The sequence below is a fragment of the Oryctolagus cuniculus genome, chromosome 15 (genome assembly GCF_964237555.1).
Source record: "Oryctolagus cuniculus chromosome 15, mOryCun1.1, whole genome shotgun sequence".
Lineage (NCBI taxonomy): Eukaryota > Metazoa > Chordata > Mammalia > Lagomorpha > Leporidae > Oryctolagus > Oryctolagus cuniculus.
Genome location: NC_091446.1, coordinates 51,700,040 through 51,724,838, shown reverse-complemented (window position 1 = coordinate 51,724,838; position 24,799 = coordinate 51,700,040). Strand labels below are relative to the sequence as shown.

Sequence of the window (24,799 nt, the reverse complement as noted above, 5' to 3'; positions counted from 1 at the left end):
TGCATAGTATCAGTGAGATCATGCCTGTGACTCACTCGGCTGAGTATTCTGTCACCACATAAACAACTTTAGGAGACTGGTTCTGAAACTGTAGTCAGTTGTGCTCCTGGTGGGGTATTTTTCATGACTTGTGGGTGTTGCCATATGATTCCAGGATGTGCCTCTGTTGTAGGGGTTATAATCCTGTGTGTTGAGAGAAAGTAAATGGCAGAGAGACTAGGGTATGTCATACTGCTCTCAGCCCCTACGTTCCCCCTCTTAAATGAGCAAATGAACCAAAGATTAGGGAGTAAGCATATTGTCTGAAAGAAACGAGAACCCCATATGGTTTACTCAAAAGTAGTGAAGCAAGGATGAGGCATAAATAGTAAGCAAATCTGCCTAATAGGAATAGAGAAGTAGGGTTTCTTGGGCTGTTATTGCAACTCAAGTTTGCAGCATCAGAAATCTTATTTTGAAATATCCATGACAACTGGACAGAGTTGTCAATTAGGCACCTGGATCTCAAATAAAAGAGCAGCTAGCATGTATCTGGTCAATCCCTCTTCATTCTGCATGCATCAGTTTCCATTTTGCTTAGACCAGAGAAGCTTTCCTTTTATCCTTCCTGACTCAGCTACATTGGTATGGCTGCCTTTCAGTTCTTATCATAGCTCTATCCTGTATGTCATGTTCTGTTTCTCATACTATACTTAAATTCCTGGTAAAGAAGGACTGTTGCTGTGCACAGTAAGTGTTGAATAAATATCCACTGAGTGAATGGACAATTGGACAGATAAATGAACAAACCACAACATTTAACTTTAAATGACGTCTTGAGAAGTTCACCTTTACTTGTTCTTTATACATTATCTGACATTAAATATAAGGTGGTGACATATGCCAAACCCCCAAAAGCTTACACTATGCCCCTAGATTAATCCTTTACATTGAGACTTGTAATCTAAAAGTAGAAATGTTGCCACCCCTGTCTTTATGAGATACTTTTAGACTTGAAAAACTAATACATGTTGTAAAAAGTTAATAGAAGGTTTCCATCGTGACCAACATGTCCATCCCCCAGTGAAGATTGTAAACTTTGGTGATAGAGATGGAATAATTTCTGTATGCTTACCCATGGTTTTCCATCTTTCAATAGTTGTGAGAATCTTTAGAGTTGCCTTGAACATTTCCATAAAAGCAAATTGGTTAGTACCCAAGTCCTAATTCTACATTCTACTCAAACAGGATAGTGGGAGGAGAATTGGAATTGGTATAAAGACTTAGAGCAGAACTAGGGTCAAATGATAGAAAAGTACAGGTATGGTTTCTACTTCGATAGGATAAGAAGACCAAGGGGATGGCATTTAATGAAAAAAAATTGGATTAAGGCAGAAGCAAAGAGCATTCTAAACAGATGGAATGGCAGGTGTGAAGGCCTTGAAGGAACTAAGAGCTTATTGTGTACTTGGACTTCTCAGATCTGAGGGCTGCAGCACAGGATGGCATAAGATGAAGTCAGAAAGATGGATTGGGTCTCATCACACAGGACCTTCTAGGCTATGGAGAGTACTGGCAAGTTGTTGGAATGGTTATATGTAGAAAAATGACATAATATGATTAATATTTTAAATATATTTGATTGTGTAAATAAATCATAAGGGGAAATGGGAGATGAAATAGGTGGCTTGGATTAGCATGATAGCCTTGGAGATGGAAAAAAAGAAATGCATCAAAGCTTACTTTGGTTGGAATCAAAAAGGCATGCTGAAATATGTGTTAGGCAGAAAAGAAGGAATGGAAGAACCCAGCCGGATGACAGGTCCATTTACTGACATGGAGAAGCCTCAGGAGGAGCATATTTGGGAGTGGAATGGAAACTTTAGAGCCTTACTTGGAACATGCTAAATTTAAGATCTTTGAGGAACAGAATGACAGCCATCCCAGCTGGCCCAGGACTTTCCTACTTTTAGCACTGAAAATTCTATGTCTTGGGGAATACCTCAGTCCTGGGCCAACTGGAATAGGTGGCCATCACACCAAAACATCTAAATTAAATAGACCCATGCAAATGAGAGCCTACAGATCAGAGAAAAATCTGAGTACTTTGGAAGTCATCCTTATGTAAATGTCAATTATCCTATTTCAATTGAAATATCTGTTAATAAGTATCAGAACCCCTTTAAATAAGCCAAACAGCTCTGCAGTAAATTAACATTAGGTCTTTCAGATAAAAAAAAAATCTAAAGTAGAACATGTATGCTTTAGTATATATAGCTTCAGCATTGTGCCTGGGAGGGCATAAGATAGGCGACCACTGACCAGCCACCATGAGGCTTACTGAGACAAGCTGCAGCACAACCTCAGTGAGGATTAAATATTTCCATAGCAGCTAGAATTAATCCTGCCTCAGTGAGCTGACTAACATTTCAGGTAATCTCATTAGGTCTGGTTTCTTTAAACTTAAATTGACAGATGACTTTTATCTGCAGTCCCAGTCTTCTTACTGCAACTGCATTAAATATTAAAACTTGGAAGATGAAGAATGACTTCTTTCCTAAAGAGACTTTTATTACATCTCTTTCTGAAATGTTTGGTGTTCAGTCAGAGCTTGTGCTGACATTGATAAATCCCACAACAGCACTGCCTTGCTGGTGCAGATACTGCTAATGAATACGTTTCTCTCTTTTATCTATGGATAATTTTTAGAGGTAATAACTTTGGGTCACAGGACATTGTTGTGCCCTGGAAATGAGTGAATTTTCTCTCTTCTCTCATTCTACACAACCCTTCCTGTCTACAGCATAAAAGATATAAACTAACTTGATTTTTATTATGTAAATGTGGAAACAAAGATCATGTTGAGTAGCTTAAACATCCAGAGAGAGCTCTCCAGATGTCTAGGTATATTTTTATGACACTTAATTTTCAAAATAATTTTAAGGAGATATAAGGAGATAAACCCCAAAACATAATTATTCTTACCTTCCTACTCCTCCATTTTATTTTTAAAGATTTATTTTGTTTTTTAAATTCTTTTTCTAATTATTTATTTGACTGAGTTATATTTATTTGAAAGACAGTTACAAAGAGGGAAGGGGAGAGACAAGGACAGAGAGATCTATCTGCTGACTCATTCCCCAAATGGCTATAACAGCTGAAGTCAGGAGCTTCTTCCAGGTCTCCCACGTGGGTGCAGGGGCACAAGGACTTGGGCCATCTTTGGCTGCTTCCCTAGGCACATTAGCAGAAGTAGAGCAGCTGGGATTCGAACTGGCACCCATGTGGGGTGCTGGCAATGCAGGCAGTGGCTTAACTCACTATACCACAGTGCCAACCCCATGCTCCTCTTTTTTTTTTTTAATTTTTCTTTTTAGCACTAGAGGAATTAAATTAGCAAGAGAGTGAGCAAAAAGAAGGCCATGCCTAGAATACAGTTATATATGATTTGCTGATACCTTGATAGCTTTGCCATATAGAAACAACTAACCAACCCTGTAGATGATCCCAATCACTATGTTCTGGAATAGCAGACCAAAAACAAGCCAGCTTTTGCAAGACACAGAACTGCTACTGAGTGGCCAGCCCAGATGTGTTTTCTTGTTGACCTGATGGCAAAGTTGTTTGGGAAAAAACTACCATAGCTCTAGCACGTTTACCAACATGTTTGTTTTTCTTTCTCTACATGGGCCTGGTGCCATATAATCTCTCATAGTAAACCACAGACATTTATATATAAAAGCATTCTCTCTAATCATCCTCATAAACAAGCTCTCTCTTAAGCAGAGAAGTAAAATTGACATTCTCTTCTCTGGACAGTGAGCAATTCTCTCTGGACTTCTTAGCTTTAGAGACTCAACTCTTTTTTTTTTTTTTTTTGGATTTCAGCCAATTCTTTAGTTTATTCTGCAAGGACAAAGAGACAAGCAGGATGGGGACACAGAGTATTAGGAACTAACTTCCCACAAACTGCCTCTCTTTTTAAAAACTTTAGTCATTTATTTGAAAGGGTGGGGGAGAGAGATCTTCCATCCGCTGGTTCAGCTAAGAGCCAGGAACTCCATCCGGGTCTTCCACATGGACGGCTAGAACCCAGGCACTTGAGCCATGACCTATTGCCCTCTCAGGCACACCAGCAGGAAGCCGGATCAGAAGCAGAGCGGGTGGGACATGAACTGGGTCTCCTATGGATGCCAGCATTACAGGCTGCAGCTCCACCCATTATACCACAAGAGCAGCCCCAAGTTTGCCTCTCTTAACATACTTTGTAGGTTATTGCAATTCCATCATTAAAAAAAGTGCAGGGGCTGACCTTGTGGTGCAGCAGGTCAAGCCACTGATGCAACACTGGCATCCTATACAAGCACCGGTTCAAGTCCTGGTCACTCCACTTCCCATCCAACTCCCGCTAACGTGGCTGGGAAAGCAGTGGAAGACGGCCCAAATGCCTGGGTCCCTGCATCCAGTTGGGAAACCCGGATGGAGTTCCAGGCTCCTGCCTTCAGCCCGACCCAGCTCTGGCCATTGTGGGCATTTGGGGAGTGAACCAGTGGATGGAAGATTCTCCCCCCCGCCCCCGTCTTTTCCTCTCTCTCTCCCACTCTGTAACTTTACTTTTCAAATAAGTAAATCTTAAAAAAAAAATTGTTTCATCTTTCTTGCTTCCTTCTTCTTCTTCCAAGATGACAGGAAAAACTTTCTTAGAGATCCCATCAACACTGCCATTTGCTTTAGAATATTTGCAATATTTGTTCTCTATGTCCTCAGTTTACTTTCCAGTGGGAGCATTATTGGAAAGGTTGGCTCGACAACATCCAACTGAACAGACGCTGTTAGAGTCGACTGCCCGAAAAACGTCACCAAGAGACATCTCTTATGCAAACAGCAAGGGGAAGCTTTATTGATTATTCAGCATGCTGGGGCTGTCTGACCATACATGAACAGAGCAGCCCCGAATAACCAAAGGTTAGGGTTTATAAAGGCAAAAACCGCAAAACCGGGAAGGGGGGAATACATGGTTGCTATGCACAGTTGCTATACACAGTTGCTAAAATCAAAAGAGAGTACATAAAATCAAAAGAGTATATGGTTACTGGGGTCAACATAACCTAAAACCTAAGTGAAATTAATATTTATCATAATCTTGACAATACCAGTTACAATATTACAATCAGCAATTAGGACTTGACATTAATGTAAGACACAGACAAATCACATCTTCATTATTAGCCCAGGTAACCCAGGTGCAACCTTTCTACTTTTAAGCTTGAGCAATCATGCTAGGGGGTTTTTGTGTGTTGCCAAGGGTGATGTAGTGCACTGCTATTGTCCGACTATTTGAGATCATAGTTTCAGACCAGAGTCTCACGGTGGGGGGGTGCTTTCCCAGAATGCAGTCTCAAGTGCTCCAAAATGGAGTCCCTACTGTCAAGGTGCTACTTCACTGTTTTATTTTTACAGCTGCACTAGGAAGGTTTAAACCTGTAAGCTTAAGCTTAACTTTTGACACCTGTACATATACAATTTTAACTCTTCATTCCCCACTCCTTGTTGTGAGGATCTCTAATCTTAGAGATTATTCGTTTTTGTCTCTTTTAATGTGACATATTGTTGCCTTACAACCATGAGTTTAACATTTTTAACTTGTTCCCACATGAAGGTGATGAGTCTATTTAACACACAAGGTCCTATGGTTACAATTAGGAGTAGAACAATTAAGGGTCCTGTTAGGGCTGACAGTAGAGTAGTAAGCCATGGGGACTGGCCGAACCATGACTCAAACCATCCCTGTTGAGTTTCCCTCTCCTGTTGCCATTTTTCCAGTCGTTTTCTGAGTTTGGCCATGAAGTTTCCACCTGGGTTTAGTCAGCATAAAAACAACATTTTTCCTTTAGGGCCACGCATAACACACACCCCCCCTCATGAAAATGAGATCCAACCCCCGCCTGTTCTGTAATACTGAAATGCAGATACTGGGCTACATCTGGGAGATTGTGGAAGATTTGTCAGGCAGAAGGGGCGGGGATCTCCACCTGGCAGGTTATCAGGTAGAAGGGGGCAGGGCAGGATGCAAAGGCCGGGCTGTCCGTGAAACATTGTCAGGATGACTGAGATGTAGATGCATATGCTGGACACATTAGGCCTTTATGTCACACACACATAAGCTCATAACTGACTTTCTGCCTAATATTTTCCCCTCAAGAGGTAATACCCAAAATTCTTCTTTGGGATTATGGATGGAGTTCCGTTTTCTGTAACTTCTTCGAAGCTGGCATGTGGGCGTCGAGGGGGATTTGGGTATTTCCTCTTGCTACCTGTCTTATGGTGTGCAACAGTGGCCTTGGAAAAACTGTGTTGCTTGGTCCAGAGAGCTGCTCAGGTCGTCCAGTGGAATGGGCTGGAAGCCTTGCCTGATGACCATTTGGAGTTTAACAGCTTTTAGTCTGTTAGAGACAAAACGAACAAGGGCATTAAAAACACACGGTGCAAAGAGAAGCATCAAGATTGCAGAAGTTAGTGGGCCAAGGAGAGGAAATAGCCAGGATTTCCATGACCAGGTGTCAGGCCAGAAATCCCAGCCCTGCTTGGCCTGGTCCTGGAGCTGTTTGGCTTTTTCCAGGAAAAGTACAAATTTGGGTTTGTGCCTGTCTAGTCTGATTGACCCAGAGACAATTTTTTTTTTTTTTTTTTTTGATATTTAGTAGCCAGTTTTGCTAGGAAGTTAAGCCAATGTACAAAACTAGAGTCTCAGGCTGGGAAAAGGACAGACTAATGAATTATTTACATTTAACCATTTATATTATGGATTATTGTGCACCCCCCCTCAAGAGATAGCCCCTTTAAGTCCTCAGTGAGGACCTGTCCAAATCGGTGTAGGGCTATCTGAGTTAGCTGTTACTGAAAGCCCTGTTTTTAGGAACTGGCAGGGAGGGCTTTCTAAGCTTAATGTTATTGGATAGACTTTTAAGGCCTGGATGGGTGTGTGAGGCCCAGACCTATCCATGGGGTGCTGGAAGAGAATTGAAAGAGATGCAAATCTCCTTTAAGGGAGGCACCCTGTTGACTTGCATTACATGGCTGGACTAGGAGGAGAGCTGAATAGGAGGCTGATGGAAATAGGCAACTTGCGTTTTACTGACCGTAGGCCATCCCCTCAATAGCAGTGGCTGGAGCTGGAAGCTGGGCAGAGGCTGGGCAGAGCCAAAGGCTTTTTAGCTTGGGGCCACAGGGTCAGCGGTTCTGAACCAGGAGTCCTTCGACACCCAGGGCAGTTCTGTGTCCAGTGGCTGTGCTCTTGGCAGGGCTGACAGAAGGCATTTGCTGTCATGACAGCTGCTTGCCCAATGCCCTGTCTCCTTATATCAGCAACAGGTGCCGTTTGGGGTGCACTGGCCTTGCTGGGTCTCCTTGATGGCAATCACCATGTAAAGCAGCCATTGATTGGTCTGTTGCCTATCCTCTGCTGCTAGCTTGCTCCTCGTTTTCCTGGTCTCTAATAAAGTAGACCAAGGAGGCAGCCTCTATGATGTCAGTCAAGGGGGTGCTCAACCCAATCCTGATTTTTGGAGATTTTTTTAAATATCAGGGTGAGCTAGAAAAACTATGGTCATGGGCAAATTCTGACACTTAGTATTTTCCTGCGAGTTAAGACCGCGCCCATGAGGAGAACTATGACCCTTTAGGTAAGATCAACTGTGGTGACCTGCTTGCATACTTTGAGGTCGTCAGTGTAACTTTTTACACCGAAAAATTGATCTAGTTGTCATATTATTTTATAGTTTAACCTTTTTTTTGTTGTTGTTGTTGTTGTTGTTTGGGGCCCTATACTGTGGCCAGGCATTATTACAGAAAAGGTCAGTCATCCCTTACATAAGGTCTGGGGATCAAACCGTACATCACAATGGAGAGTCCTGCAGAACAGTAGTAACTTCCCTTCTGGAAGAGAAAAGAGGAGAAGTGAGGCAGCGAGTTGGGTCTCTAGCCTGACTTTTTGGGCTTTTAGATTTAACTGGCAGTTTAACCAGTGTTTACTGTGTAGCCTGACTTAGAGGAGAAATTGTGGCAGAGGTCTCTGCCATTCTTTGGCTTCCGGGTATTTACCGTGTAGCCTGTAGACACGAGAGCTTTCTTGGGTTTCTGGAACCCAGTTTTCTAGCATCTGCCACATAACCATAACTTAACAGAGACAGTAGAGTACACAATGGATTAACATGAATTTTATGTCTCTTGTTGTCGAATAAACCAGAAATAATAAAAAAAAAAACCTGTATATAAGAGTTTACATAATTTAGGATTATTTAACAGAGTCAAAAAAAAAAGAGCTTACAGGACCTAACTCTAGAAATGGCAGAGTAACCGAATAAGCAGACACTGTTAAAACAGACGTTACAGTTTTTGCAGAAACAGATTCCAAGATTTATGATTTAGACCATTTTTAGATATTTACTAATATTAGTACACTTTTTTTTAAACTTTATTGTTATAATAGAAGATTAGACTTTAACTTTAGGTCAGTGTAATTTTAGCATTAGCACTTAACTCTGTAAATAATATTTTAAAATTATAAACATTTTAAAACTTTTTATGACTTGTTTATACCTTTTGAAACTTTATACTTAGTTATTTTTACATAGCCTTGAATTGTCATGTATGGCCAACCTATGCGAATACATGTTAACAAACTCAAACAGTTTTTTTTATTGAATTTGAGATGTTAAAAGTATATATAATATATTTTTCCAAGTTTTATTTAGCACTGATGCCTAGATGACTTAAGACACTGAGTTATTAATGAATACCACATCATTATCTGAAATAAAAGTTAAAATTATATTTTTATATTTTTAAGTAACATGAGGATAACACCTCCTGGACAGCAAACATTAGTGCATGTTTACAACTTTGAAAAGATCTTCCTCATTAAGAGAAACAAGTTTAAAGCATATCAAAGACATGTAAAACTGAGCAAGCAAGCCACTGAGCAAACTTAAGGGCGTTTGCATTACCTCAATTTTCTGAACCAATCTGTATTGGCTTACTTTAGTTAACAACATAAAGGCTTGTATACACAGAATTTTACTCTTATTTTTATAAGACCGCTTTAGCTGGAAAGCAAAAACATAAATATAGCATAGGTCTGACATTACTTATAATATTTTAATATATTTTATATAATTTGAATTGACCCAAGCAGCTGTTACTTTAACAAATTTAGAGTCTCATCCTTTGAGAGTTCCAGGGATCCAACTGGAAGCCCAAAGTTGGAAGACTCGGTTTAGAATTTAAGCTGTCAGAGAGTCAAACCATTTAGCCAAAATTAGTACATTTCTGATCAGTTGGGTAATTACTTACACATTAAAAACAGATAAACAATGTAAACAAACTTCGCGCTGTAGTTTTTCCAATTAAGACTTATAATGGCAATAGAAAAACACGAAACCTTCAAGACAGGTGAACGCTCTCAGATGAGTCAGGGACAGCAGCACAGAAAAGAGCTGATTATCAGCATATGAACCCATTGTTTAGGTTTTTATTAGCTGCAAAGAGAATAACCCATCAGCTTGGAAAGGGTTAATGGCTTAAGGTTCTGGCTCCCTTAGGTAAGGTCAGCAGTGGTATTGAATTGGAAATTCCTCCAGGAGAGGAAAAAGAAGCAGCCCTGGGGTGGGGGCTCTGCCTAGAGATATTTGGAGTGCAAAGAAAGGCTGTGGTCCCCCATTTACAGGGAAGACTGCGCACACCGGGGCCTGGCAGGACTAGCCGTGGGGTGTTGGGAACCTTCTATAATTTAACCAAAGCCAGATTAATTAGGACTACTGCAGACACTCAGTCAATTACAACAGATAGTTAACTTTAGCTCTTTTCCAGATTTAGTCCTCAGGCAATCAAAGCTTAGCAACAGTAATAGTTTACAAAAAACTTTTAAGACGCACCAGAGCTACCATAAGCTGCAAAGACGGAAAACTTTTTACCCGGTTGGAAAGGGTTAACAGGTAACAGGTAACAGCTTTTCCCTAGGTGGAGAGACCTGTGGAATTTCCCTCTCCCTTTCTCCAGGCCAGTGGTATAGGAATGGAGATGAGGAGAGCTAAAGAGTGGAGGAGGGAGACCCGGGAGGAGGAGGAAGGCAGAAAGCAATGAAGCTCCTCATGAAATCTCCTATCGCTTAAGGTTACCCACTACCTAGTTGTCTGAGTTTACCTGAGGGTCAATATTAGCCTCGACCGAAGCTAAGCCCTGCTCGCGTAGCAGTAGGCAGCGTGATCAGGCGTCCCTCCGAGAGAGAGACCTGGTGCTCGGGTCACAGTCCGGCTGCCGGGAAGCCAAAGCAAACTCAGGGGATCTCCAGGCTCTCAGCCAACTGCCCTTCCTAATTTCCCTCCCATTCCTTACAATCCCTCTGGAGTTTCGGCCGGCCGTAGCTAAGCCGTGGCCGGGGGGACTCCGCGTTCTCGGAGAGCTGTGGGGTGCCGGACACTCAACGGTCACTTCCACAGATCCGGTCCCGCTTGAGGGAAGGAATACTGACCTCCGATGTTTTCTCAAAATCCCGGTCTGGGTGCCCATGACGGCCAGGCAGGAGAACGGCCTCTTTCACTTGGCGAATGAGTGGTAAATGGAGAGCCCTCCGGGGGGCCATTCAGAGGCACAGAAAGACTGCCACTTTACCTTCTTGACTGACAAAGAAAGGTTATGTGCCCGGTCGCTTACCTCCTACCAATGATTTAAAGTTAGAGACAAAGGTGTAGACACAGTCTGGCCCATGTTAGCAGACAACACAATGTACACGAACAGACAAACAGTGTAGAGAATCAGCACACAACAACCACACAAAGTGTCTGTAGAGGAACTGAGATAAACTACTGGTCGCGATGATGCTGGCAATACAAACACAGACTCTGGAACCGCCTCAGAGCCCTGTGAGGATGCCGGTAATACAAATGCAAGCTCCGGAACCACTTCAGAACCTACAAATGCAGACTCCAGAACCACTTCAGAGTCACGCGACAATGCTGGCAATACAAACACAGATTCCAAATCTACCAAATGGGAGCCATCACAGCGCCCCATACAATGCTAAATGACAAGAGAATACAATCAACAAACAACAAGACAACCAACAAAGCACCTTACAACTACAAAAGACTAATAATAAGAAGGCCTTACTGGCCACCCCGTCAGTGCTGGGAATGCAGACTCCACGCCTGCCCCGTCGGAAGTATCTGGGCGTCCCCAGCCTTCCTTTGTCCTCCTGAGGCGTCCCTCAGGGCCGTAGCCTGTGGCCCCCGGGCACGTCTGCCAGCCACAGCCAGGAAGGGCTCACGCCCTGTCCCAGCAGCTACTACACCAGCACAGTTCCCAAAACCCTAGAGCGCTCACAAACTACCAAAATCCAGAATGAAGAGACACAAACCACAAATAAGCCGGCCGACAACACAAATAGGCGCCTGCACTTACCCCGAGAGATATCTGTTGGAGACGTCCGCAGGCAGCAGTCAGATCTCGCTGGGGCCTCCAAATGTTAGAGTCGACTGCCCGAAAAACGTCACCAAGAGACATCTCTTATGCAAACAGCAAGGGGAAGCTTTATTGATTATCCAGCATGCTGGGGCTGTCTGATCATACATGAACAGAGCAGCCCCGAATAACCAAAGGTTAGGGTTTATAAAGGCAAAAACCGCAAAACCGGGAAGGGGGGAATACATGGTTGCTATGCACAGTTGCTATACACAGTTGCTAAAATCAAAAGAGAGTACATAAAATCAAAAGAGAGTATATGGTTACTGGGGTCAACATAACCTAAAACCTAAGTGAAATTAATATTTATCATAATCTTGACAATACCAGTTACAATATTACAATCAGCAATTAGGACTTGACATTAATGTAAGACACAGACAAATCACATCTTCATTATTAGCCCAGGTAACCCAGGTGCAACCTTTCTACTTTTAAGCTTGAGCAATCATGCTAGGGGGTTTTTGTGTGTTGCCAAGGGTGATGTAGTGCACTGCTATTGTCCGACTATTTGAGATCATAGTTTCAGACCAGAGTCTCACGGTGGGGGGGGGGGGGGGGTTGCTTTCCCAGAATGCAGTCTCAAGTGCTCCAAAATGGAGTCCCTACTGTCAAGGTGCTACTTCACTGTTTTATTTTTACAGCTGCACTAGGAAGGTTTAAACCTGTAAGCTTAAGCTTAACTTTTGACACCTGTACATATACAATTTTAACTCTTCAACGCCAGTGCTGTTGGTATAAATGTGAGCAGGGAGACAGTAGACCTGAGGTCAAGGTTGCCATCAGCTCTGATTAGCCCCCAAGGGCTCACCATTGCCTGCTACTGTGCTGCAGATACCCCATCACCACTCGGTTCACTCGAGACGGAGAGACTGTCTTCATTCCTCCAACGAGTTCAAAGCACTTTGCACATCTTGTGTGTGTGTGTGTGTGTGTGTGTGTGTAAGGCAGAGTGGCAAAGGGAGAGGAAGACACACACACACACACAGAGAGAGAGAGAGAGCCACAGCTTCCATCCGCTGGTTCAAAACCAGGGCTAGGTCAGGCCAAAACCAGGAGCCAGGAACTCCACCCTCCTCTCCCACATGGGTGCAGGGGCCCAAGCACCCGGGCCATCCTCCGCTGCTTTCCCAGGCCGGGTAGGAAGCGGAGCATCCAGGACTCAAACGGGCACTCCTGGGAGATGCCGGCTTCGCCAGCGGCAGCCCCAGATCTTACGAGACTTGGCAGCCGTGCAGCAACACATTCAGTGACCAGCTAAGGAGATCCCATGCTGGGGCGGACCGATGCTCTCGGTGAAGAGCTGCTGCTAGAATCCGGGACTTCGCAGCTCTTGGTCATCACAAAATCGTCCTGCACCATGGACTGAGTGGACAGCGTTTGCAAACAAGGACGGCACTGTCTGGAAGAAAAGAGGCAAAGGTGTCTGGCAACATCTCAGAGCCAAAATGGATCAACGCAGAGCGCCAGGAGCACGGCTGGAGGCACCAGGGCAGCAGAGTGACAAGCACTGGCGTCTGCCTTGGGGCTTGTAGAGACTCAACTCTTTACCCAGTTTTCTTGTTTCTAAGAAACTCAACTAGGCTAGCCATTGAAGCCTCGTGTCTCCAGGAATTGTTGTAGTAATGATTCTAACAGTAAAATCATGGAATCATGGAATCAGGAGACCGATTCCTCCCTCCTCTAGGGGAAGATGTGTCATGACTAAGATAATGTCTAAGGAATGATGGGTAAATAACCTAAAGGCTCTTGGGGTTAACAAACACTTAAAAGGCCTCTGCAGAGATCAGTTATTTTTCTAGTGAAAATAAAGATGAAAAAGCCTTAGGTTATATTTTGTGGAATTTATATAAATATTGCTAAAAATTAGTCATTTTTGCATATAAACCTGTGCTGATAGACTGATAGTGGGGATGTGGGTGTGAAAACTTAAGAAGTCCAGATCTGAACTCAGTTCTCACGAAACTTCTAATGTATTTGAGCAGATAGAACTTAAACACAGAAAGCAGTTAAGGCCCAGACGGTAAGACAAAAAGTTTAGAGAAAAGATCAATCAATCAGTACGGGCCAGGATGGTTTGCTACTGGGATGGGGGTAAGGTAGCATGGGATTAAATGGAAAGCTTAACACACATTTAGGTCATTATCTTTTCCTTCAAGGTTCTCTCTGGGGTATCTGGAAGGCAAAGGGATATGGTATGCTTGAACCTGTGTACTTTGATAAAAGATACCAGGGTGATGATATTATGAGCTATTTCTGCCATTTCCCTCCCACTACTTGCTAAGTATTAAACCATAGGCCCAGAGTGAGAGAGAAACTGTATATACTAGTATGCAGCAAATTAATGTAGGACACACAGCAGGGAGAAAAAACAAGCAGAGGAGTTGGGTCACTTTGGATGTAGGTAAGTAAGTAGATAGACATACAATGTGATCCTTGAAATTAGAATTTGAGGCTAGACCATGCAACAAATGAATATATACTGCATTACTGCATCAAGAGTTTATGAAATTCTTTAGTTGAAAGGAACTTTGTAACTCGAACTTTGTTTTATGGGTAGGAAATTGAGCATTCAGATAAGTTACATGTTTTGTCCAAGTAACTTAGTTCATATCAGAGCTACCCAGTAAGCTACCATATAACTCAAGTATGTAATGAAGACTTTGCACAAGGTTGATGTCTATCAATATAATCATTAAACTCCAGATAGATAAAATAGATGTTTAAGAAGAAAAATCAAATAAATGTTTAAGAAGAAAAAATCAGTAAGTCTGGTGTTTTTCCATCAAGAATGAAGTAGTAATTAAAGCTTCATCCAGCTAACACATTGCCTGCTCCTCTAGAAAGCTCTACAAACCATCTTTCTAAAACTTCAACCTGTCCTTTAAGGTAGGAGTAGGGAACCTTTTTTTGTGCCAAGGGCATTTAGATACTTATAATATCATTCACAGGTCATATAAAAGTATCAACTTAAAAATTAGCCTGCTATAGATGTATTGAATTTTAAGTCCTTAGTAGGGCCAGACCAGATGCTTTGGTGGGCCTTCTATGGCCTGCAGGCTAGATGTTCCCCATCCCTGCTAGGAAGTTTTCCTAGGAAATGCTGGCATATGTTACATATAAAATCTTATAAATGGCACCTTTTTTCTTATTAATATGGCATTATAATCCTTTGAAGTGTCATGATTTTTTTTTTTTGCCTGCTAAAAATGTTTTTATTCTTAAGAAAAAATAGTTTCATGTTTTTCAGGTAACCAAGCAAGACAAGAACCTCATAAAGCCTCTTTATGATCGGTACAGAATTATCAAGCAAATCTTGTCAACGCCTTCTCTTATTCCAACAATTGTAAGTCAGGAAGCTTGCATTAACTAGAAACCTCTACTGGTGCTTTATATTGGTGTGTAGTCAACTCTATCATAGTTAGTACTATGAAAATTCTAAATGGTCCTTTTTGGCAATATATACTGCTAGCAAGGCCAGTTTTTATTTTCAGAAAGTGGAAATAAGGTCTTCCCTAACCCTCAACACTACACTTAGCAGTGGCTAATAATTGGAATAGTTTTGAAACAGGGATACATGATAGCACATGTGTGTTTGAAGCTAGTTTTTTTTTTTTTTTTAATTTGACAGGTAGAATTATAGACAGTGAGAGAGAGAGACAGACAGAAAGGTCTTCCTTCCATTGGTTCACTCCCCAAATGGATGCCATGGCCGGAGCTATGCAGATCTGATGCCAGGAGCCAGGTGCTTCCTCCCGGTTTCCCATGTGGGTGCAGGGGCCCAAGCAGTGGGGCCATCTTTCACTGCCCTCCTGGGCTGCAGCAGAGAGCTAGAATGGAAGAGGAGCATCCGGGGCTAGAACCTGGTGCCCATAGGAGATGCCGGCACTGCACGCGGAGGATTAACCAAGTGAGCCATGGTGCCGGTGACTGAAGCCAGTTTTAACATTTGCTTGCATTACCTTGGGTAATGAGAAGAAACAATGGATTTTAACTGGCAATGTTTAATTTATAACAGAGCTAGACAGAACAGCCTTCCTGTATTTATACTGGATAATTTTTCTTCCTAATAAGAAATTTCAGAATATATTCTTTGATAAAATGGAACAATTATTTTTGGTACCATTTAAGCACAGTATGAGTAGATTTACTTTAGTATGAAATAGTGCTGGAATGAGTTTACGTTACTTTTAATAAGAAATGATTTATGGTTAGATAGAACTAGAAAACCACCACAAATCCTGCCCCGTCAGTATCAAAATGGTCATTTGCTCAATATACCAATATAAAAAGGAATAAATATAAACTTTAGTACACTTGAGTACATTTATAATTCTATTTTTAAATATAATAAGAGAATAATGGTTCATAATTTTAAAATTTTCCCATTAAGGTATAATTTAAAGTGCAGTATGATTTTCAAACTTTGCCAAGAAATTTTTTTATTGTGATAAGAATTATCAGAACTGGTTAACAAGTATCCTTATGTTAATTTGGTCTTCAGAGACCTTTCTTGAATTAATTTATTTTCCAAGTATCCCCTGTATCTGAATGTGAGCCACAAATGGACCTGACTTGGGGTATTTCTGGATGACAAAAGGAATCTCTAGTCCTTCTCATTCTAACTCATATCACCATGAAGTATGTGAAGCTGGGGCCCAGACCTGGATGAAGGAGAGGAATTATCTGGCAGCGTAGTCCATACTACAACGTATTCTAAATGTCTCTGCTCTCTGGCCAGTGAACATAAGAGAACTTGGTGAGCACCTTAGCCCAGTATGAGTACATCTTTGCTCACTGACTTCTGCAGGATCTCTATTGCAACTGAGAATGAACTCCTCTCAGCTTTTCTGTTCTGCTTCTCAGCAGGCACATGGGCTACTCATTGGTTTTCATGTCTGTTAATGGTTCCATTCCCACTTCTGCATCTTCAAGACGTACTCATCATTTTGTCACTTTCTGTAACTGCCCTGTGATAAGCAGGAGGAAGAGGACTCTGATGAAGACTGTCAACAGGGAGGCCAGCAGCCGTCTTTGCCAGACCCAGCATCTCACCTTCCTATTGGTGAACATGTCACCTACTCAAATGAGGCTGAGCCTGTTAGGACCCTGCTTCCAGATGAAAAGAAAGAAGTAAAACAGCCAGCTCTCTCCATGTCTAATCTACATGAGGCTACAATGTGAGTATGCATCTTAGATGTGAAGATTTATTTTGGTCTGAGACACCTTGTATGTACATGCAAAGTTCAGAAGAGCTATTAGATCTTCTAAAAAGTGCTATCCATCAGAGTAGCCCCAAAGTATAATTTGGTTTTCTTCTAACTGGAGAGAACCTAGAGGTATCAATAAAATTCTCAAGGTGACATGAATACTAATATTCAGTTTGCTATAATCATGCTTCTTCTCATCAGGGTGCTGGCACCAGTCCAACTCTCAAGAGTGTATTAGTACAGCCACATTTAAAAATACTGGATCCAAAGGAGTTAGGATCCTTTGTGGGTCACCAGTTGTGAGAAACTTTGTCCTAGTCTATTTAGGTGATGTAGTTTCTCCAGATTTGGAGTCTGCTTGGCCTTAAATAAATGAACTTTTCTTTTGTCTCCAACAGCCCCCTAGTCTGGAGCTGTCTGGATTTTCATTAATGTTATCATTACCATCATTCATTAGCTGTCACTCCTGACTACTATGGCCCAGCTTATGAGATTTTCTTTAACATACATAGTGTGGTGAGTTTATATCCCAAAGCAGAGATGGGCTAAGTCCAAAGACTAGGTTATAAATCGAGCTTTTAATGTGCTGTAGGATTTATTGTTACCTTAATTCCAGCTTATAGAAATGTAACCTGCTTGAAAGCAGGCATTATTTTTGAGTGTGTGATTGTTCTAACATAACTGTCTCTAACTTTCTGGAGGATATGGAATTTTTTTTCACATCAATGGTATCTGTTTTTAAGAAAATGTCCATATATAATTTCAGAGAGTTAACAAAGTCTCTAAAACTGTATCCAAGTTCTTGAATGAAGTGAGTAGAATTTGTCATGTAACTATAGCTGTTTTTCTGGGTTTGAGTTCATTCTCAAATTTTTATCATTTCCCTGGAATGAATTTGCCTAGATTAAGGACAGAACTTTAACATCTTCTCTTCTTGTGTCTATTAATCCGTCACCAAATGTGGTTACCCTAAATGCGTTAGTTTGCTTACCTCTTGTCCTTTCTCTCTCTCTTTTTTTTTTTTTTTTTTTTTTTGACAGGCAGAGTTAGACAGTGAGAGAGAGAGAGAGAGAGACAGAGAGAAAGGTCTTCCTTTTTCCATTGGTTCACCCCCGAAGTGGCCACTACACAGCCGGCTGGCGCGCTGCGCTGATCCGAAGCCAGGAGCCAGGTGCTTCCTCCTGGTCTCCCATACGGGTGCAGGGCCCAAGTTCCTGGGCCATCCTCCACAGCAGGGAGCTGGACTGGAAGAGGAGCAACCGGGACAGAATCTGGCGCCCCAACCGGGACTAGAACCCAGGGTGCCAACGCCGCAGGCGGAGGATTAGCCTAGTGAGCCGCAGCGCTGTCCCATCCTTTTCTCTTCCAAGTGTCACTGTTTCTATCAGTTTATTCCCCATATTTATGTGCTTTTCCTGTTTCAGCCTTATGTGTACCATGCTTACTCCAAACTTACATGATCAGAACACATTTTGAACATAATCAGCTTATTTTTTTTCTGAACAAACAAAACTGGTTATGATCTGTTTTGCCAGTGCTTAAATGGCAAATATATATTTTCCCTGATACAGGCCTGTGCTGCTTGACCATCTTCGAGAAACTAGAGCTGACAAGAAGAGACTCCGGAAAGCCTTAAGAGAATTTGAAGAGCAGTTTTTTAAACAAACAGGAAGGTAAGTGGGTTGAGAGACTTTTTAAAGCCAATTTTCCTACAGAACTATTGTTCAGAGTGAGCTCGAATGTTTTTGCAGGGACAGTTGCATTATACAAGATGTAAATAACTTCCACACTGGCTTCCACTCAGGTTTTAACCAAGGGAATATTCTGATATTATGGGAAGCTGTAGCTTTCAGGTATGACATCAGTTTTTAAAATATAAAGGACAAACTCTAGAACTTTGCATAATAAATCTCGTAACTGTTGAATTTAGTGTTTTGAAAACCATTTTTTCAATCAAGGTAACTTCTTTGTTTTTGGTATCTTAGTTCCAAAGTTATTTCCTACTTTTTAAACAATAATTATTCCTTTGCTTTAAATATTTCCTTTATTCTTTGGAACTGTAATTATTTTATTTCAGGATTGGCCAAGGGTTCATTGCCATTTTTACTATCTCATAAAAACTTTAAATTCTCTATTTGTCCTTTGTTTTTCTATCTTAACTCAAGTCTCATTTTACACTCTATTAGTTTCCTCTAACTTTTGGTGTATCACCTACCAAATTACATGCTCAGAAGATAAAGACTGTGGATCTACTTCTGGAAGACAGAGACAAATCACTTAGCTACCCTCAGCCTTAGTTTCCATTGTTAAAGGATGAAATGACAGGATTCCTGGGATATTAGACAGCTACAGCTATCATTTGGACATCAGTCTTAAAAAGATAAAGGATGTAACTTTCCCAAAGTCACAAACTTATGAAGTGTGAGACAGAATTAAATCTTCCTTCAGGTTTTACAGCATAAGCACTGGAGTCTGTGGTACACTGGCTCCTGGGTATTCCTCTCCATCTAGACATATGACTTTGCTGAATTGCTTTCAGCTTAGTAGTACCTCAGGGTTGCCCTGATAAAAACAAACTAATTTCTAAAGGAATCTGGAAATGTTCAGGCTTAGTCTGAGTACTTGGCAACTTTGCTGTTTGACTCCATAGACCTTTGATTTGGAGCTGGACCAATTCAGTGAGAAACTCTTTGTATTCACATTCTGCACTTTGAGTTCTAAATCTCCTTCAGATATGCCTATAATTGGCTATGAAGTTGTATGCCCTCTTGTGGCTATATTCTTAAACTGCATGCAAAAGTGGTGATTTATTACAATTAAAATCAAATAATTGAATGGTTAGGAATTATGGACCTAAATCTTGTTTTCTTCAGAGAAAGTCTAAACATCCATATGGTAATATAACCATGCAATGCATTACCTAAAGTTTTGAGGCACTGTAAAGGTTCTTTGTAATATTTACCAATTTAATATTATCACTTATAATAGAGATAGGAAATTTATATGAGGAAACTGCTTAAAGAAAAACATAGCGAAAATTGTCACTCTGGTCACAAAACTCTGGTTTATTAACCAAAATGGAGTATGTAGGACTAGGAAAACGTTAAATGAGGGACTGTTAGTGTTTCCCTGTAATAATTAAGATGGTATTCAGATAATCAGTTGTATTAAGTTTGTCTGGTAACACAGAATGAGCTAAAGTATTTGTTATATAACTTAGGGTTCCTCTCACGTGTCGATCCATGCAATTGTGTACTACTATAACTTATACAAGAAATCATAGAGCAATAAATAGTGGTGCAACACAAGAAGATAATGACATTGTTAGAGTATCTATACATCAGCTTTAAAAAACAGTTGTAAAATAGAAATCTCTCCATTGGGAAAATAGATTGGGGCTACATATAAACATCAAATATTCACTCTTCATCAAGTTTCAGCTATATTAATATTGGAAAGTATGTGTTTATATTCAGTTGTAATTGTAGTCACGGAACTGTATTTCCCACCCCTCGTACTGGTCATGAGTAAAAATGTTTTTAAAACAACTGACTAGATTATTAAGAAGACTAGAGCCTTCTGAGACCCTGGAGCAATTATTTTCTTTTAGAAAACATCCTGACAACGTATTGTGGGAAGCCAAATGGCTTTAACTCCAGATGTCACCCAATTATTCTTCAAAGTGAAAAGCAAGAGCAAGTGTTTAACTGCATATGTCTAAAAATCTACATTGTTATGTCTAGTCTTAGAATTAGTGAAGAAAACTGTTGGAATTTAGACTCTTAAAAATACAGTAGTCAAAAAGAATAGCTTAGATGATTCTATCACATTTAATAGAGGCAGACTTGATTACAAGAAAACTTGAAAATGTTCCAAGTTCCTAAGGTAGCCATTGTTTTTCTGTCACTAAACATTCATAAACTATTTCTGTGATCACTTTTTTTTTCTTTGAGCATTTTCAGGTTGATCTTTTTAGCAGCTCTCACTTTAAGGGCTGAATATTCTACATAGGCATGGGACTGTGTACAGTAATGATGATGACTGGACAAGCAATGTCTTGAGAGTTCAGTGCCTTTGTCTTTTTTCCTCTTTAGGTTTTTTTCCCTGTGTCTCGTTGTTATATGTCTAAGCACAGGACCCTGTATTTGCAAAAACACGCATGACATTCATGTTCTCCAAGGATACTGTTATTTGGAAGAGGGAATGAACGAAGGTGAAAGGGAGGGGGAGGACAGTATGATGTAAAACCCAAGTACAAGCTATTACTCTGTACTTCCTCACTGCAAATTATAAAAAATACTGAATCAATGTATTCATTATGAACTAACAGACTGTATTTTCTGTTTTACAGAAGTCCACAAAAGGAAGACAGGATTCCAATGGCAGATGAGTACTATGAATACAAGCACATAAAAGCCAAACTGAGATTATTAGAGGTCCTCATCAGCAAGCAAGATGTAGCCAAAACTATTTGAGGTTCAGGAAATGTTTATGATCTTTTCACTTACAATAAAGTCAAGCTTATCTTCCTCTGCCATTGTTGCAAGCAGCTTTGACATACTGAAAATGGAAGCACTTTAGTGATAGTATTAACTGTTTTTAAGAAGGAATAACAAATGCAATTAAATTATATTTGAGGAGGGATTTGGATGAGGGAAAATAGAACAAGTAACTCTAATTGGTAAAAATGCAGTCTTCTCCATGCCAAGGGGGAATTGTGAATATAATGATTGCAAAATAATCTAATAAAATCAGTGTAATACATAGCCAAGCTACCTGTTACAGAAAGTTTATATACTGTCCAAAGATTATATAGGTTGATAAGTGGAGCACATAATTTTTTAAAACCAAGGAGAAGAGGAAAAGAAATTCTGCTTGTCATGCAGAGAGGAATTCAGCTAGCAAGGAAGAAATTTACTTAAAACTTTAGTAGATTTTTAAGTGATAAAATACCTACTACCTTGTCCCTTAAGTCTGCTAGGCTCTCAGTACCCTAAAATATACTAGAATGTGTCATGCTAATTTTTTATTTCTATATAAAAATAGCAATTATTTTATCTGTAATTTGAAATTTTACATTTCTTGTTACCAAAGTTCATTCTGATAGCATGTACTTTGTGAATTATCTTTGTCTAAAATTGTTATTTATATTAAAATACTGTATTAAAATTTTAAAATTGGTATTTTGGATAGATGTATCTGCAGTATAGAATCTAATGTGACCATAGTATTACTGCTGATGTTTTTCTTTACTATAACTAAGATTAAACAACTATTTTTCCATTGGGAAGATGCATTTTTCTTAATGTTCCAAGGTCTACTTTGTAAAAGTTGAACACTTTCTCATTACTTATAGTTATTCTTTATTCTGTACTAAATGAAAGGTTTGGAAATTGTTTGCCATGACACCTTAGAAAAGAAGGCAGAATATATTATTTGTTTCATAAACTTTAGTGTATCTTGTTTTATTATTTTGTACTGAAGCATGTTTTGTTTTTGTAAAGTTGACATTCTCTCATGTACCAACCACGTTAAGTTTCTGTTTTCTGTAGTGTTCAAGCATGAAGAAACTCACATTTTCACATCATTTGGATAGGAAAATTATTGTTTCAGAAGCAGACTAATTCAGAGGCTTGTTATTTTCTCTGTATTCACCTGATTTTTTTTAACTTTTATGAATCGGAATAATGCCCATAAATTTGTTTAATTGAAGTCATCTACTTGTAACAGGACAGATACACAGCTATTTGAGGTTTACAAATTACATCTTTGATAAGAGAAATGGTTTTGTGACAAGTATACAATTGCTATTAAAATGTAACTATATTCTGTATGACTGTAAATATTTTATACAACAATGCAAATAAAATATTTTTCTATTATATTTATTATGTTTGAAATACAGTAGTTGTTTCCTGTTAGCTAATATAAATAACATAAATAACACTGTCAAACAACAAGTTGGAAGTGCTGACAATTCTAGGTTTCACTCATGCTGCAATTACACCCTTTCATGCGATTTGGACTTATCCCAATATTTGTTCAGTAGATTAAAATGAATGCATATTTAAACACCATTTATAAGCCATTAATTTGTATTTTGCTAAAGCAGTCTATATAATTGTTTTGTTATGTTTGGCATAAACAAAAAATTGCAGCATCTAGGCAAATAAAGTGTCAGAAGGAGAACTTAGGCTACTTCATCATTGAAAGTGGTGGGAAATAGGAAACACTAAAATGGTTCTGAATGAAATTTGAAAAGTGACAGTTGGCATTTGGTGATAGCGGCATGTGCATGCTTCAGTGGAAACATCTGGTAATGAAAATGGACAAGAGTAGATTGACTCTCCTTAGGGAAGAAAAAGGGCTGAGTAAGAATAAGAAAAGTGGGCATTAACGTCCAACACTGATGTTACAGGTTTTGCAGCTGGGATCTTTCTTTGCATTTGCAGTAGACAAACTCATGAGCTGATGACCAGTGATTTCTGCTACGGTGCCCAGAGCAAGATCCACAGGGTCAGTGTAAATGACTTCTAAAATGACATCCTGGGCATGGTGGTAGACCAGCATCCCATCTTCTTCTGTACAGGTCAAAAATTTATTATCCTTGGAATTGAGCTGAGGAAGACGCTGCTTACAAAATTCATCTCCTGGTGATCCCACAGGGGCAATAACAAGAATCACATAATGATAAGCAGTGTACATACAGTAGAAGTCCCCAAAGTATAAGTTAGTATTGGGGTTAAAAAGTTTTTCTGCTGCAATTTCAAACCTGTATCTTCCATAAGGTGAATCCTGGGGTGGCTTCCCAGTATTGAATTCAGTGCTGCAGCTGAAGAAGATGCCTTCTAGTTTTCCACTAATAGGAGAGCCATGGCTGCCACTGTTATCCTTGACAGAGGGCTGCATGGCGCTCCCATGATGTTCTCTGCAACAGGAAATAAACAGTCACTATTTAGTGATTTATACATTTGAATGGACCAAGAGTCAGCCATCTTGTGTTAAAGGCCTGAATGCCCAGCCTACTAACAGATCGAGGGGAAGGCATCTTTTGACATTCTCTACAGATGGCTGAATTCTAATCTTGATCCTTAGGGTCTTTAAAAATGACCTTCTGCAAACCTTGAAAATCTTTAACATCATAAACTTCCTGACCAGAAATATCACACTAGAAATCTTACACATGAAATCACAACTAATATGTGCCTACTCGGGTCCAAAGTGGCCTTGTGAAGAGGAAACTGAACTCAAGCACTGGTTACTTAAATATTTAGAATGTTTCTTTAAAATATGGTAGAAATTTCATAAAATGAACGGAGTCTATTTGAGAGAAAAATGTTTTGTTTTGGCTTTGTTACCCAGGCACAGCTGGATCAAGTTCTCTCTCCTTCACTGTGCTTGTTAGTCTCTCTTTAAGCTCACCCCTACATCCACTCTCCACCCTTCTTGTCTTCCATCACCGTCCGGCACTCTATCCAGTTCTTCTTTGCCCTCTAACTCCCTTCCATTTCACTTCTACCAGTGGCAGGACCAGCAGAGATAAGAGATGAAAACCTCCTGGTGTATTTTCCTCCACTGCCTCCAAGCATCTGAGCCTTGTGGTTCTAGCAGGACTGGGTGTTTGTATGATTGTCTATAGCACACTGTTCCAGCCGAATGGCCTCTACATCCTCTACATTCATTTCCAAGAATAATGAAAATTTTCGACTCCTGGTGGTTCCTGGTGGTTTTAGTATCTCCTTAATCCTGCATACACCTTTACAAATTCTCCAGAATTCCCTGAGTGTGCCTTCTTTTCCTTGCAGGATTTCTGACTTTGGATGAAAATTTCAAGCTATCCCCCAGCCAAGAAAAGATTCCCCGAGTCGGCATGCTGCTTAAAGAGTCAATGAGGTATGCTCTGTATCTGCTACTGACTTTAGAACTGCAATGGATCTCAAATTCCTTCATCTAAAGCCACCTGGGAGCTTGCTGAAATGCATGTTCAAGTAAAGACCAAAAAATTCCACACATAGAGTAAGGAGACAAGAAATAAATGCAGTGTTATATCCTGGATCATACTCTGCATTGTTACTGTTGTTTTTTCTTCCTAC

General features: G+C 40.2%; 2 protein-coding genes across 14 annotated transcripts in view; one reads left to right on the top strand and one right to left on the bottom strand.

Moving 5' to 3' along the window:
- The window catches only part of FAM13C (family with sequence similarity 13 member C), a 135,606-nt gene extending 113,016 nt beyond the window's left edge, over nucleotides 1-22,590 (top strand). For 2 of the 8 annotated variants that reach the window (XM_070057689.1, XM_008270111.4), the window contains 4 exons: nucleotides 14,747-14,842; nucleotides 16,480-16,676; nucleotides 18,278-18,379; nucleotides 21,058-22,590. In XM_070057689.1, the coding sequence (XP_069913790.1) occupies nucleotides 14,747-14,842; nucleotides 16,480-16,676; nucleotides 18,278-18,379; nucleotides 21,058-21,181 (519 nt within the window). In that variant the 3' untranslated portion in view covers nucleotides 21,182-22,590. Of the gene's footprint in view, nucleotides 1-14,731; nucleotides 14,843-16,476; nucleotides 16,677-18,277; nucleotides 18,380-21,057 lie in introns of all 8 variants that reach the window. The other 6 variants (XM_070057688.1, XM_002718478.5, XM_070057687.1 and 3 more) reach the window with 3 other exon arrangements.
- Nucleotides 22,576-24,799, bottom strand: part of PHYHIPL (phytanoyl-CoA 2-hydroxylase interacting protein like) — a 55,248-nt gene continuing 53,024 nt past the window's right edge. For all 6 annotated transcript variants that reach the window (XM_008270105.4, XM_051823882.2, XM_008270107.4 and 3 more), the window contains one exon: nucleotides 22,576-23,634. In XM_008270105.4, the coding sequence (XP_008268327.2) occupies nucleotides 23,100-23,634 (535 nt within the window). In that variant the 3' untranslated portion in view covers nucleotides 22,576-23,099. The remainder of the gene's footprint in view (nucleotides 23,635-24,799) is intronic.